This window comes from Castor canadensis, chromosome 19, assembly GCF_047511655.1.
Source record: "Castor canadensis chromosome 19, mCasCan1.hap1v2, whole genome shotgun sequence".
NCBI classification, from domain to species: domain Eukaryota; kingdom Metazoa; phylum Chordata; class Mammalia; order Rodentia; family Castoridae; genus Castor; species Castor canadensis.
The window spans coordinates 41940832-41956034 of record NC_133404.1 but is presented as its reverse complement, the minus strand read 5'-3'; the positions used below and the strand labels follow the sequence as shown (position 1 = coordinate 41956034).

The 15203-nt window shown below is 51.3% G+C and overlaps 2 protein-coding genes and 1 pseudogene across 2 annotated transcripts; all 3 read right to left on the bottom strand.

Annotated features, from left to right (window-relative positions):
• On the bottom strand, positions 1–3173 carry Ngrn (neugrin, neurite outgrowth associated). Its single transcript, XM_020177402.2, has 3 exons — positions 2955–3173; positions 2496–2606; positions 1–1003 (listed from the first exon to the last, which is right to left on the bottom strand). The coding sequence occupies exons 1-3, from the start codon at positions 3116–3118 to the stop codon at positions 394–396; spliced, it is 885 nt and encodes a 294-aa protein (XP_020032991.1). The 5' UTR covers positions 3119–3173; the 3' UTR covers positions 1–393.
• Positions 3174–3866: 693 nt separating this feature from the next.
• On the bottom strand, positions 3867–5025 carry LOC141419215 (tubulin polyglutamylase TTLL13-like; annotated as a pseudogene).
• On the bottom strand, positions 4775–14227 carry LOC109695081 (tubulin polyglutamylase TTLL13-like). The gene is made up of 12 exons (XM_074061989.1): positions 13676–14227; positions 13281–13321; positions 12275–12393; positions 10768–10898; positions 10346–10502; positions 9869–10012; positions 9362–9447; positions 8824–9055; positions 8174–8358; positions 6490–6675; positions 5811–5988; positions 4775–5520 (listed from the first exon to the last, which is right to left on the bottom strand). Exons 1-12 carry the CDS (start codon positions 13918–13920, stop codon positions 5245–5247), a joined length of 1980 nt encoding a protein of 659 aa, XP_073918090.1. The 5' UTR covers positions 13921–14227; the 3' UTR covers positions 4775–5244.
• Between the last annotated feature and the right edge of the window lie 976 nt (positions 14228–15203).

The window sequence follows — 15203 nt, the reverse complement described above, 5'->3', positions numbered from 1 at the left end:
GACTGCTACATTTACTTTATTTCTGCACTTAAAGAAAACAACCAATTGACTAAGCAGTTCCAGAACTCTTAGTGTTCAGTGATTAAAAAGGAAATGAGGTCAGAAGGCAAACTTTTCATTTCCTCCCAAACATATTAACGCAAATATCACAGAAATTCTTAACACATCTAACATTGGTTTTCAACATGCAGAAAGCCCAAGCAACAAGGTAAATGAGTACTGACGAGTCATAAAGACCAGACCAGGAGCAGAGCACCAGGAAGCTTGAATCATCAGCAGCTCTTTCTGCCCACGCAGGGCTCACCATTCCTTCCTATCACATGCAGGAAGCCTGGCAGCTCCAGATTCATTTGCCAGCTGTTTCACATAGCATCCTCACAGGCAGGCCTTGGCTCAAATTCTGTACAGGAAGTTCCCATTGCTGTCAAAGAATTCCCGTCCCCGCTGGACTACTTTGCTGCTGAAGTTCTGGTCACCTGGCTCCCCTGCCTTCAACTCTTCCAGCTTCTCATCACTTGGTAATCCATCCCTGTCAGTTCCTCTGGTGCTCTCACAATCACTGGTGGGGTATTTGTGCAGCTCTCTCTGATGACCCAAGGTTGCAGTAAGAGGCGCCAAGTTCTCCTCCAGGCCTTGGATTCTTTTATTCCTTCCATTCTGTCTCCTTGGTGTATTTGTACTGTGAGGGCTTGACCCTATCATTTTCAAAGCTGCGCTGTGACTCTGACTTTTGGATGAAGCTTCATTCCCTGACACCAGCAATGAACCTGACACAGAGTGGCCTGCAGTGAGTGGCTTTGGGCTATCTCCAGAACCCTGGAGCTGCCAGACCCGGTGGGCAAGCCCAGTTTTCTTAAGGACTTTTTGATCCTGCTTCAGTTTCTGCTCCAGAGTGGGTACAAATTTACTTTTCAAAACCCTTCGGATAACATCAGTGCTGACATCAAAACCTTCTGCCAACCTGGGAACTGACCAGGACTCTGCAAATTCCTTATGTAAATACCTATAGGAAAAAGGAGCAGTTATTAAGAAGTCTCCTCCTCAAGCAGTTAACTAATACCACACAAATAAAAAGGAGGGCTTGGAAAAACTGCAAATGCAGTCCTTATATGGTGTCTGTTTCATTCCGGTGTGCCAACACCAACACCTAACCACCCTCAGGTCACTTCACTACACATCAACCAAATGCCTCCCAGTGCTGTCTAATACCCACACTAGAGCAAATCCAGGACTGACCTTTGCTTCCAAGAGCACACAGCCTGGGGTGCACAAAAGTACCAGGCAGTAACACAGTGTTACAGCATAGGAGCACCAGAGAGGGAGACCCACGGACACAACACTTGAAGCTAACAAAGGAGACAGAGGAGATGGAAGATACTGACAGTACAGTGAGCAACATATAAAAGGCAAAGTTTTCCTCCGCTTTGCTGGACTACTTCAACTGACAGTGAGGGTAGGGAGCAAGGTCTTGTCATGCTTAGGAGTTAGCCTGAGGCAACAGCAAGCCAAGAATGATTTTAAGCACTGGAATGCAATGGGTACATTTTCGTTCTGAAGTTCAACCTTGTTATAGTGGCAAAAGAGTAGATAGAGAGGCTGAGGGTGTAGCAGAGGTACAGTGCTTCTCTGGTATGCATCAGAGCCCTGCACCAAGACAAAAACAAAAAAAACAAAGAAAAAACCCCACTCTAAGTGTAAAATCGGCACGAGGCCATTACAGGAATCCAGGCAGTCTGAACAGACAGTACCGGGCAGGTCCTCACACTCCCTAGGTAGGTGATCAGAACATGGGGAAGAGAGTATGGAAGACTGGGAGGAGTGAATCATGTGTACACCATGGTAGTTCATTTTGAGCCCATGTATTACATGGCCTATTAAAAACAAAAAACTTAGAAAAAACAAGTGGGTTGTGGTGGTACATGCCTGTAATCCCAGCAACAGGGAGGCTAGGGCAGGAGGACTTCGAATTCCAGGCCAGTCTGACCTACAAGTTGCAAATTGGGGTCCTATCTCAAAAAAAAAAAAAAGCAGAAAAAAGAAAAACTAAAATACTAAAATTGTTAATATGTAAAAAAAATCTCAAGATTTTCTAAGTTATGGATCCTTCAGGAAAATGCACGTAACAATAGAAACCCCATTTGTGAACATTAGGCGGGAAAGTCATGATCTACTATTTCAGAAGTCAAATTGTGACGTCCACAATTTGCTATTTAAAATTTTTAGCAAAAACGAGCCACCTTTTAGTATGGACGCTTCGCTGAAACAAGCAATCAAAAAGCCGAAGCAACTGCCGTAACATCACGGCTCTAAAACCCGGGAGGGGCGTAGCTCAAATCAGCGCAAGGCCCCGTTCGAACCCCAGCACCACCAAAGCAAAACACAACCGTTAAATCCAGGCTGGGTTGCTCCCCGGCAGCGCAGAACCGGAAACCTAACCCGCGACAGGTCGAGGAGGTTCGCTCCCAACACTCAGGGGACGCGAAGGCGGACCTTACCGGATCTGCTCCATGGCCTCCCGCGTCAGGGTTCTGGGCGGGGCACCGGGCGCCTCCATTTGCCTCCGAATTTTCTGGAACCGGATTGCTTTTCTCTGTCGTTTCAGGGTACTGGGGGGAGAGAACCAAGGGCAAAGCCATGCGTGGAAGCAAGACGTGCGTCTCAAGCGTCTCGGGCCCCGTGTGCCCGCTGTGGCCGCTCGGCACACCGCCCCGCAAACCTAACACCTAAACAACAACTGCCCGCAAGCACGCCGGCCTCTACACGGGTGATGAAGAACGTCACTACGGCGAGGGGCCTGCGGTGCCAGGGAACGCAACGCGTGCCCCTGCGTCCGGACAGCCGGCGCCAACAAACCAGGGCCGCTGCCGACCACGCCCGGCGCCAAAGGGGCGCGGCCTGGGGCGCCGGGGCTCGAGGCCACGCTTCAGGCTGAGGGCCCGGGAAGGAGCCGGTACCTCTCCACCTCCTGCAGCTCCCGCTCCTCCGGCTCCCAGTCGGAATCGGGGTCCGGCTCGCGGCCGACAGGACCTGGGCCCGCCACCCCCTGGGTCGCGAAGCCGCAGCGAGCGACAGCGGCGCGGACACAGCCGCCCAGCAGGAAGCTCAGAGCCACGGCCATGGCGACGCACACCCGCCTTCTGCAGCCCGCGACACCGCAGCACCGGAAGTAGGAGGGCGGTGTCGGAAGTAGGGTGCGGCCGGAAGGGAAGCGATGGGCCGGAAGCTGGGCGTGGGGGGGGGTCTCCCGCTTATCCGGTGGGCGGGGCGTCCCTTCCTCCAGCTGCGCAATGGCCCGCCCTCCCGTGTTGCGACGCTGCGGCGGGCTCGCCTCGAACGCCAGGGTCTAAATGACGTACAGGACGCGCCTGGAAAACGACATAAACTTTAATATAAAGACGGGTTAATTGCCAAGAACCGCCCCTCCGTCCCAGGCCGCCCTGGCCTGCCTGTCTCCGCTACCGTGGCAGGAAGGGCGAACCCTGGCAGTCTTCTGACGGCGACAACACCGTGCCTCGGGCACTGGGTTCCACTAGGAACGCGACTCCTTGTCGCCGGTGACCTCCAGCCCCGGGCCGCACCCAGGGTTCAGACCCATCCCCTATCGATAAATCCAGGCTAAGGCTCGAGGAGCGGAGATGAGTGCATGCCGGCCTTGGCGCTTCATCTTTCGATCTTCACCGGTCCCCAAAGAATCAGGGTGTTGAAGAATTCTCGGTGTCTTTGTGTTTTGCCTTTTGCAAACAGGGTTCCTGGCCAGAACTTTCAAGCTGGGTGGCAGTCTTTCATTTAGCGAAGAAGGCCACCGGCTCCTTTGGAAACCTGAGGGGGTTCTCCAGGAGTTTGAGCGCTGGGCTTCCCTCCTGCATTTACCTGTGCTGGCTGACATTGAGGAGTGTGCTGGGCCTGTGCAGTATGGGTGCAGAGGCGGGGCAGAGGGTGAGATCCCTGGACTTGACTGCTCTGTGTTCAGAGCTTACCACGGAAGGCAAGGCACCTTCAGTCCATGAGTCACTGTCCTCTTTTTCCCGCAGCAGAAAATGGCCTTAATATGGGGTTAAACTGGGTGGCACTGATCCTGCCAGGGCTCGGTTCATAGCTTCTAGCCTTCTGCTGGCTTGGCCTTCTGCAGTGGAAACATGGATCCCTCTAAATTGGTACTCACAGGAGACATAGGTTCACCTCCTTCAACCGTGGGCCTCCCATGCTCCCCCCAGCATCTCTGCCACCCTCTGTTATAATGGGACTGTTTATCTGTCCACTTCCCTGTTGCCTTGCTTGAAGGCTGAGACTGTATTTCTGCCATTGCTATCATCAGGGTCAGCACATAGACGGAGGTATTTAAGCCAGTCCACTACACCCCCCATTCCTACACTGCTACAAGTGCCACATTATACTTGGGGAGTAGCCCAACTGTAACATTTGCTACTGGGAATCTGCACAGTTCAAAGCTACCCAAGCTAGTTTGGTATACTTACGGCTAGTGAGCCTGACTCTAGCACTGGAAAAATAGTGCCTCCCAGATTTCTTCATTGACAGTGAACAGGAGCCAGTGGCTGGATCCTCTGTCCAGTTGAAGTTCTTGGGCTTCAGATGACGCTGGGAATGATGTGCAATTGCAGCATTCATGCTTGGCAGTGGCCCTAAGATCGTGGGGATCAATTCATGGGCCCGAAGTGGTTGCAGGAAATGAGGAGGGCCCTGCTCTGAGGCGGCCCCTCTCAGAAGCACCAATGGGACCAGATTCACAGCTTGTAGTTCTTGACTACCCAGCCCGTCTTGGTGAAATCTAGGCTAGAGGAGAAGAGCAGCCCCTTACCACATTTCTTGTGAGGCTGGATGGTGTGTTGGAAGAAAAATGCAACTGAAAAATCTCTTCTAGGCCGTAGCACTATTTAACCGGCTTCTCCTTTGGGGTTCAACAAAAACAAACCCAACAGGTTTGGCCCAAGACTGTTTACTTATCTCCCATTAGAGCCAGGGCACTGGCGGTGCTAGGGAGCCGATTACACAGAAGCCACTGAGCATGGTCAGCCTTGTTATTTGTCAGTCATGAGTTTTGGGTTACTGTGAGACAGGATTAGAGAGAGCAAGTCTCTTGTGATTGACAAAGTTGGGAGCTGCACCTTGCTGGATGTCAATACCAAAAACAACAGAGCTTGGGAACGAACGGATGCAAAAGGAACCAACAGACCCTCTCCCAAGGCCCAGCGTGCTCAGCATTCCGGGCTTCATGAACACATGCTATCACATAAACCTCCTCTGGTGTACCCACCACCACGTGCTGGCATCACAGCCCTTGTTCCCTTGCTTTGTGGGAGGCTTCGTAGGGACCCTCACCCGATACTCATGAAGTTTTCTCTGGCCCCGGTGGTTGGGGTGCAGCATACGGGTGAGCTGCTCTACAATACCGAGGCTTCGGATGAGATTCTCCCTTTGTATCAAGGCCTTCATCCGCTCAAGCTCCTCCTCTTCCACAATTTCTTGAGGCTGCATGGTGTCCAGGAGTACTGGTAGCTGCTGCTACAAGGTACATGAGAGATAAATGCAGGACCTCCAAAGATGAGTCCCAAACCATCAGCAAGGATGGCTGCAGGACCCCTGCCCACTCTACATCTTCCTTCCCCTACCCACTGTAAGGTTCCCTTTGCTGTCCATTCTCTCACCTCCTGATCCAAAAGGTCAGACTCAATTTACTGATTAGGAACTCATCTCTCTCAGGCAAGGGGAGGAGAGGACAGCAGAGATCCCCTTCTCTAGTAGTCCCAACCCATTTGCCTGCAGAAAGATAAGAGCCACAAAACCCCTGACACCTCTTTTTCCCGCCGGTTCCTGTAAGCCAAGTGGGTGGAAAGGCCCCGGGGCCCTGCCCTGGATCGGCTCTTCTCCCCAACTGATTCACCCTGGTTCTGGTCCTTGTTTTCCTTTTTCTTCTTGGTGCTTGAGTTCTCCTGCTGTTCGTGCTTTAGGCGAATCTCTTCCAGTTGCTGCCTGACAAGACAGGGCGGCTTCAGACACTGGAGATATTGTGTTGGGGAGAAGGTGTGGGGAAGGAAATGAGAGTGGGCAAAGAACAAAAAAATCAGCTGGGTGCCGATGGCCTGTTCCTGTAATCCTAGCTACTCAGGAGGCTGAGACTGGGAGGATCACTGTTCAAGGTCAGCCCTGGCAAACAGTTTTTGAGACCCCATCTCAAATAACCAGAGCAAAATGGACTGGAGATGTGGCTCAAGCAGTAGAGTACATTGTTTGCAAGCAGAAAGCTCTGAGTTCAAACCCCAGTCTCACATACACACACAAAAAAACCCCAGGAAATCTGGTCTTGGGACTGATGGGAGAAGACTGAAAGACTGGAAACATACTGGAAGGATAGAATTCTAGCTCCATTCCTCCTTCCTCAAGTGTCTGACTTCTTCTCCCCTGCTGGGGAGCAATGCAGTTTCATGATTGACCCCCACCCTCCAGCACAGAGGAAGATGCAGGACAAGGTACCTGGCACATTCCTCTCTGGCCTTGGAGGCAGCAGTCTCCTGGAAGAGGGAGCCATTGTACTTGAAGAAGGGTGCATACTTGTCTGAGTCAGGCCCAGGGTAGATCCGCCGGTATCCCCCCAAGTGGGAATCCTCATATCGTTCCTGGTCCAGCATGGCCGCCTGGGATGACTCAATCTGCTCTCGCCTGTGGAAACCAAGCTCCAGGGAGTCAGAGGGTGGCAGTGAGAATGTTTAGAAGAGAATGGAAGGCTGGATAGGCCTTCAGAACCTCCTACAGGGCCTTCATGGGGAAGCTTCCAAGCCCATGTTAGGCCAGCCACACCCTGTGTATAGCTATTCCTAAAGACTTGGCTTCCAGAAATCTGATTCTCATTCTAAGTGCAGAGGGGTCCACTTGTAAGCCAGCACTCCAAGTTATCACAATCTTTTAGGTTTCTAATTATAAAAGTAATGCATGTTCACTACAGAAAATTTAGAAGAGCAAAAAGAAGATTAAACTGGGTGTGGTAGTGTGTGCCTGTAATCCCAGCACTCAGGAAGCTGAGACAGGAGGATTTCCAGTTCAAGATCAGTCAGGACTACAATGCGAATTCCAGACCAGCCTGAGCTTCATAGTCAGTCTTACACAAAAAATCAAAGGTTTGGCTGGGGAACAGTGGCTAGCGCCTATAATCCCAGCTACTTGGGAGGGTAAGATCAGAAGGATCACGGTTCAAGGTCAGCCTAGCAAATAATTCATGAGACCACCCCCCCAATCTTCATGCTTTGCAAGCATGAAGCCCAAACCCCAGCCCCACCAAAACATCCCCCGACTCTCTAGTTAGAAAAAAAATCAAGGGTTGGGGATGTAACTCCGTGGTAGACCACTCAGCTAGCATGTCAAGGCCCTGAGTTGGATCCCTCTTATGGGAAAAAAAAATTAATTTGAAAACGAAGGAGAAAAACCCAAAACCTCCAATATACTTACTATGCAATTAACAGAGAAGACCTCTAGGACAGGACTTCCTGAGTTTGAATCCTGGCCTTGTCACTCACTAGCTTACCTACATCCTTTCTATTCTTTCTCCCTTCTTTCCCACCTTTGTTCCCTTCTTCCCTCTTTCCCTCCCCTCCCTCTTTCTTTTTTTGATAATGGGGTCATATAACAATATTTTTAAATGACTGCCTATATTCCTTTGTTTCTTTTTGAGGTAGGGTCTCCTGCCTAAACCTCCTGAGTGCTGGGATTATAGGCATGAACCATCATACCTAGCTACGCAAAGCTAGTGTGCTCAGATAAAAATAGCTCTAAACTAAATTGTTGTGCAGTAGGTGCAGGGAGTATGGAAAGTTATGCAACTCTCTGGTCAGACACAGGACACAATATTTTGTATAAATACATTTATATTTGTTCTTTAAATGCTTGTGCAAGTATAAACATTACACTAAGAATGTTGATTGATTCCAGGGGAAAAAAATGGGTAGCTGTAGGGGAAAGGTGGAGAAAGACTTTACCATATCATTTGAATTTTGAATGTATTGTCTATGATACGCAATGTATTAGCTATGCAAAAAATGTTTTTAATAGCTAGTCAGCCTTCCTCCTCTTTCCCCCATCCCTGGTCTTCCCCTTCTTGAGGGAATCCCAGGAAAGTAATAACAAACACAGGTTTGCAACTAAACATATCAGACACCTGGAGCACCTGGACTCTCGTGGCTGTTGGTGGCACTGGAACAGTCTCTCTTTGACTCGCCGCTTGTCCTCCTCCATCACCTTCCGTTTGTCACAGCCCCGGAGGTTAACAAGAGTCATGGCATCACAGAGAAGTGCATCCTTCACCTCTCGATCAAGGCTGGAATCCGTGGTGAAGCTTGGAGAGTGATTTACCTGCCAAAAGGAGTCACTATTTCCGTCCTTCCTAGACCACCTGAGCAGATGGTGGGCTCTTACAGGCCTAACTAGAAGGTTGGGGAGAAACACTCCCTCCTGTGGCCTCAGCCAAGGAGTCAGGATTCACTGGTTTCCAAGGCCACAGGACTTGGAAGTGATCTGTCCAATTCACAGGCTCCTGAGAGAAAGCCAGACAGCCTGGCTCTGCAGGTATGGCGTCCTCAAAAGCAAAGCTTACACTAGAAGCACTGGGGATCCCAGCCCTGGATTGCTAAAGTAGAGGTCCGAGACCACACGGTTTCCCTCGGCAGGTCACAAGGGCAGAGGTCTTATGCCTTCTCTGGTTCCCAGCCACACTGGGGCTTCCATATCCTGTTCTCTCTTCCCCCACCTGAGTGCACTCTTATCCCAGCTGTCTTGTTCAGGGAGGCCTCTGGAACTCCGTCCACGGGAAAATCTCACCTCCAGCAACCAGGGCTTCAGCTTGTGGTCCAGCAAGACGTCAAAACCAAGGATCTCAAAACAGGCACAGGTACCTCCACTCAGATATTGGGGAAAACAGGTTCGGTAGTTGTGGCGGAGGACAGGGTGGGCTGAGATGACAGTTTTGATGATGATGTCCGCAATGTTCCCCCACAGCTCTCGGGGGTCACAGCTGTGCTCTCGCAGCCAGGCGTTGAGTGTCGACAGCTTCCTGTGAGGCCCAGTGCTCAGAGGAAGACCAATTCCTATGCCAGCAGGGCCTGGCTGCAGGCAGGAGGCTCCCTGATGTTAACTCTAATTCTGTGCAAGGGCCCCTGTGGTTTGAAAGGCTGCTAGCAGCTGGGGGCAGGGATTCCTTAGTAGGGTTATCAGTTATTGGAGTCGGCACCCGACCAGGGTCTATAAAGGCAGGGATTCCTAGCTAATCAGCCTCCCAAGAGCCATCTGGGTCATGTGGGATCCTGAGGCTGTGGGGCTAAGGGGCAGAGGAAACAAGGGGAAACAGAGTAAGGAGTACCTCTTACTGCCCACAGCATCATCCCGGACAAAATTCTCATTGTGTTTGTTGATAGCATAGTTGGTCAGGTGCATGCAGACATCCTCCTGTGAAGGGAGCAGCCCTGTGGCCTCAGACTGCTCCTGGAAGCCCTCCTCCACCTCAGGGTGGCTTGTCTCCTGGCCCTCTTCACCAGGGGACCCTCCTTCTATAAGATTCTGGGGCAGAAGGTGTGCCTGGCACCTCTGGCGATGAGCTTTTCTCTGTCACCACCCGTCAAATACTCTCCCCACAGCCAGGTGGCTCTCACTGGCTTCCTTCCTTGGTCTTTTTTTCTTTGGGTAGCACTGAGGTTTGAACTGAGGGCCTCACGCTTGCTAGGCTGGAGCTCTACCACTTGAGCCACTTTGCCAGCTCTGTTCCTTGGTCTTGAGCAACAATGACAAACCACTTCACCTCCCTAGAATCTGAGCGTGCATGGCAGTGGAAGAGAAGAGGGTGTCCCCTCCCCTTCCCCCTCCCCCTCACCAGGTTGTTATGGCTGGGCTCCACGTAGGGCATGGTGGCGAAGCGGGCCAGGCCCTCCTCATACATGAAGATTCGGAGAGGGTCACAGGACGTGATGAGGACATAGATCCGCATGTCAAACTTGTAGCCATCGATGAGGAAGGGCTGAGAGCGTGCAAACCCGGAGGGGATAATCATCAGCTCGGCAGTGTTTACTCTGTGCCCCACACTGCTTCCTCACAGCAACCATACAAAGTAGTTACTGTCATTACTGCCCTTTAGCAAGGAAGAAATGGCGGCTAAGGAAGGGTACGAAACCTGCCCAAGGTCACCTATCTAGGAAGTGGAAGAGCCGAGGTTCAAACCCAGGCAGGCTCCTGAATCAGGACTCCATTCTCCCTCTAATACATTGGGGATAGCAGAAAGGGTAGGCGCCTAAAACTGGCTTCCTCTCTGGCTTTACCGGGAAGGGCCGGGCAGTCCCGCGGCATCCTTCACCTTGGAGATGTACTGCTGGCAGATCATATGCTCTCCTGGCTTGATCTCCCGGGGCGTTCGGGTGATGAAGATGCCTCGTCCCTGACAGCCAGTGTCTGGCTTGCAGATGTAAGTGCGGGTTTTTCGCTGACGACCATAGGCCTGGAAGTCCCCATAGCTATGTGCAGAGAGGGGCTGGTCAGAAGGTTTCTGTGCATCATGGCTGTCCTGGGGCCCCGTGGCGATCTTCCTGCTATCTAGTCCGTGCTCTTCCTGGAGCACTCAGCCTCAGACCCACTTTTCTTTGGCCAGCTGAAACTTTCTTGATCCACTTCCATCCCTCTGAGACATGCCTAGGTCACAAGACCAGAGTCTGGAGGGAACTCAGAGGGTGACTCCTTTCCCACCCCCGGGAGCTCAGCAGGGAAGCCAGGCTCACTCACTCTGCAGGGAGGCACCAGGTGCGGGGGAAGATGTTGTACTCAGTGGGATAGAGTTTCTGCATGCGGTTGAGGTTCCGAGCCAGCAGATCCTTACGGCAGATCTCTGTCATGCCGGGGAAGTGGTTGATTTTCTGAAACACAGCCAATTGTCACACTACCCTGGACAGTGGCAGTACCCTGGGCATCCCCAGAAGCAGAGGAAGAGGACAGGGAAGGTAAGGGAGCAGCCACAGTGGAGGTGTGCATGGTAACTAGTACCACCAGGGTAAAACCCCTCCTGGGCTTCCACCCAACACACATGCATGCTGAGGTTAGGAAGGACAGCTAGACAGTGGACACTAGCCAGGACTTTGGGTCTTCTGGCCACCTTCTCACATTCTATGAGAATAATAATGCATGACAACACAAAGAAATAATAAGAAACTGTTTCCCAGAAGACGCACAGGAGAAAAGAACACAAAGAACCAGCTACAGAATAATGCCATCTTGGCACCCGGGGACCTCTTGGCATTGTCCTGGTGCCTGCTGGGAGCCCCTGGCTTTTCTGTCCTGAGGGTTGGGAGGCACATTAGGTGATAGCTAAGTGCGTTCTCACTGGCTTTCTCAGTCACTAGCTATGTGAATATAGTATTTCTGAGCCTCAGTGTCCTCTTTTTAATCAAGTGACATCTGTGGCTCAGAAATGTTATAAAAGACTTAATGAAGTAACAACATAAAAGCATGTAACAGTGCCTAACGAACACACAGAAGCCTTCCGAAAGAGCTATTAATTACTGTCACCCCCATCTGACAACAGTCCCTTGTGTGCCCTCCCCCCCTTTTTTTCTTTTGGCAGTACTAGGGCCTGGCACTTGAATCAAGGGCCTGGAACTTTCTCTCTCTCTCTCTTGCAAAGCAGGTGCTCTACCACTTGACCCATACCTACAGTCCATTTTGCTCTGGTTATTTTGGAGCTGGGTCTTGCAAACTATTTGTCCTTGAACCTTGATCCTCCCAATCTCAACCTCCCAAGTAGCTAGAATTATAGCCATGAGTCACTAGCATCTGGCTCCCACACTGTCTCTTAACAGATGTGGGTTGCTAAATTAAGCTGTTTAGGTGGCTGGATTGTTCAACTGACCCTGCTGGATTTTTGTTTGTTTTTTCCTTTTTTCAAGATGCTAGGGATCAAACCCAGGGCCTAGAGCAAGAGTTCCTCTATCGAGTCATATCCCCAGCCCTCTGCCATTAGCTCTGAAGTTGCCTCCTGGTTCTGTCCGAGATGGGCTCAACCTGCCCTGGAAGAGGCAGATTAGTGAAGATCCCACCAGGCAAAGCACATAGTGTGATACGATGTGCCCACTGGACACTTCCTTCAGATAACGGAGCTCCAGAGGGCCCAGAGACAATATTTCCTCTGGAGCAGTAGGCCCTACACAGGGTATAGCCGCAAAAACTAGTGGTCTTGGGGGTCAGGCCAGAGGGAGTGAGAGTGGTCACTTTGGATTTTAGGTTAGGACATTGGTACCTGAAACCTCTTCATGTCCATGACTCGTTCCAGTGAGACAGAGCAGTCTGTCCAGTACACAGTCCACTCTTCATCCTCCCCTACCTCCTTCAGGCCACACATCTGGGCTGCCCGTCGCACTGCAGAGACATGAAGTCAGCACTGCCAGCCTGGGTACCGGCAAAGAGTCCTGGAACTCTAGCTGGGACGGGGAAGGAAGAGACCTGACCAGAGGGCAGGTTTTTTGTTTTTTTTTTTTCGGTGGTACTCAGGGCTTCAAGCTTGCTAGGCAGGTGCTCTACCATTCGAGCCACTCCATCACTAAGGGAGGTAGTTCTTAACCTCAGCTCTGCAACTGAGTTATTGCATTAACTTCAAGTTCATGAGGCTGTCAGGCCCTTCCAAAATATGTGGTAGAGAAAACAAAAGCCTGGCCTTCTGCTCCTTTCAGTCCTGTCTCCCAAGGAGGGCTGTTCTGGCCTGTAGAGCTGACCCTAGAGGCAGGGATTACTCTGGAACCTAACACTGGATGCCTCCCCTCTGCAGATGTCAATGAGGGAAAGAGAGAGGAGGACAAGCCTGACTTAGCTGGGGATTTTTTTTTTTTTAATTGCTGGAGCTCCTTCAAAGCATCCTTTGAAAGTGGGTAAGAAAGAAAGGTGGCTTCTTATTTTTTGTTTTTTGCAGTGCTGGGGAGCAAACCTGAGGTCTTTTGCATGCAAGGCAAGCGCTCTACCACGGAGCTACTGTCGTTTCTCAGATCCAATCCTGAAAAAAACCTCTTTTAACCTTGTGCCATCTTTGCTAAAATCTGGAAAGCTGGGGCAGTGACTCTGCCATTTCTTTTTTCTAGCTAGGTAACTGTGGAGATACCCTTCTACCATTGAAGCAGCCATATGTCAGCTGCCAGTAGCTGAGCCAGGAGACACCTAGGAACCTTAACATTGGTTCTAGGCCAGCTGGGCAAGACCCAGGGGTCGGGGGCCTGACTGTATACAATGGTGTGAGTGACCAACCCAGTGCTTACCACTCTCATATTTGCAGTTGGTCAGGTTGATGGCCAGGGGTCTGGAATGGAGGAATAGCAGAAATCAGACAGAGTGAGAGGGAAGGACAGACCGTGGTATGCCAAGCACCCAGAGGAAGAGATACCCAACAAATGCACAACACGAATTCATTTTCGCTAGAAGCAACTTAGTAAAAAACCAGGGTGCTACACATATGCTGAAATTCCAAACTGAGCCAGCCCAAATGGTTCTAAATTTTGTTCCTGTTGTGTCAAAAGGTTAGTGATGCTCTAGCCTTTCTTGTCCTCTCTCAAAGACTAAAGAAGAACTTAGATCCCAGCACCCCAAATGCTGATGGGCAGAGTGGGTGTGACTCTCTGGGGCCAAGCAGGCAAGGGGACCAGGGGAAAGTTACCTGCGTTTCCGCCTTCTCTTTCTCCTCCCAACTTCTAAATCATCTGTGTCTGTTGGGGCTATGATTTTCTTTGGAATTTTCTTGGCTATAATGGATAAGGGAACCCCACTTTCAAATGCCTTTGAGACTGCCTGCTGTGAAGGGTTAGAAGGGATGGTGGCTTCCTCTTTAACACACTCATCAGACTCCTCTTCCTCAACATCGTCTTCCTCGGACTCACTGGTCTTACTGGTACTGGGCTCCATCCTCTTAGATTCTACGGGGAGGGAGGCAGGAATGAATTATATATCAGACCTCCTTCCAGGCCCGGGAAGACCTGCAGGAATCCACTGTTAGGCTCTTCGTGGTGTTAAAAGGGAATGTTGCTGTCGCTTCAGGACTGGAGGTTTCCAAGTACTGGGTGTGTGCGTGCGAAGGGAGCATGGGATGCTGGTGAGACCCCAAGTCCCAATCACCCAGGATCACACTGGGTCATACAACACACTGCGGTGCTTGCAGGTGGAGGACAGAACTGGCAGGAGCCACGATGGTGGCATTTTTTTTGCTGTTGTTCTTGAGTGGGAAGGGAGAGAGCTAAGAGTTGGGGAGGATCTTTGCTTTAAAATATAGGGGAAGATTAAAAGTCCCCCGAGCCTGGCCTTTCTCTACCCCAGTGTTCAGTTTCTCCACGCGTATAACTGGGGCCAGGCACCTGATGGCAAAGACCTTGCTCTGAGGGCGGAAGGGGACCCCACGGCGGACACTGCCCACCCGAGGTTTTGAGGAGAGCGAAGGGGCTGCTGGGGCTGCCCCTAGCGGCCTGGGGCTGGACTCAGCTGGTCGCTCATGGTCGCCCGTCGCCCGCTCCGGCTCTTCCTGAGCGTTGCTGGACGTCGGGGACCGCCTCTTCGTTCCACAGGACTGTCGATCCCCGCCGTCGCGAGGGGAGCCCGCTCCCCCTTGGGGTTAACTCCCAGCTCCGAGATCCCGCCTCCGCCGTCGTCATGGACACAGGGCGGCCCTCATTGGCGTAGCGTTCTGGGGGCGGGGCTCCCTGGGAGCCACACCCACATGGGCGCAGGTGGAGCGTGCGGCCCTCCAGATGCATCATGGGACTTGTAGTTCTCCAGCTTTGGTGCGCGTTTGCATCACTCTCACCCCCGTCTATCCTTGAACCCGTCGTGGTGATAAATTGCTGTTAGCCTTTCTTCCGTTTTTAAGAAACCATGCTGTGACCACAGTCTCTGCACTTGATAAGGACAGCCATAATTAGGACACGTGCCTTCCAAGGCTTTCATCTTGATGACCGACTGCTCCATTAAATTCAGGAATAACAGAACCGCCTCATTCCATTGCTTTCTGTCACTCCTGTTTGACACCCTGCCACTTTGTGTGACTTCTGCTAGCCATCTCCACCAAATTTAGCCCAGTTCGTCACTCAGATTATTCTGTGTGGGTAAATCTAGAGGATGCTTTAAATTTTTTCCATTCTTTTTAAAAGACATGGAAATTTTTTAGTTCACAGACTTCTGGCTCTTTCTTCACCATG

Excerpts from the sequence above, each read along its gene's own strand:
- Ngrn (XM_020177402.2), bottom strand. The coding sequence starts at position 3,118 with ATGGCCGTGGCTCTGAGCTTCCTGCTGGGCGGCTGTGTCCGCGCCGCT. Across the intron at positions 2,607-2,954 it reads GAGCTGCAGGAGGTGGAGAG|TACCCTGAAACGACAGAGAA; the intron begins GTACCGGCTCCT and ends CTCTCCCCCCAG. Across the intron at positions 1,004-2,495 it reads GAGGCCATGGAGCAGATCCG|GTATTTACATAAGGAATTTG; the intron begins GTAAGGTCCGCC and ends TTTTTCCTATAG.
- LOC109695081 (XM_074061989.1), bottom strand. The coding sequence starts at position 13,920 with ATGGAGCCCAGTACCAGTAAGACCAGTGAGTCCGAGGAAGACGATGTT. Across the intron at positions 13,322-13,675 it reads AAGAGAAGGCGGAAACGCAG|ACCCCTGGCCATCAACCTGA; the intron begins GTAACTTTCCCC and ends CCTCCATTCCAG. Across the intron at positions 9,056-9,361 it reads GATGCTGTGGGCAGTAAGAG|GAAGCTGTCGACACTCAACG; the intron begins GTACTCCTTACT and ends TGGGCCTCACAG.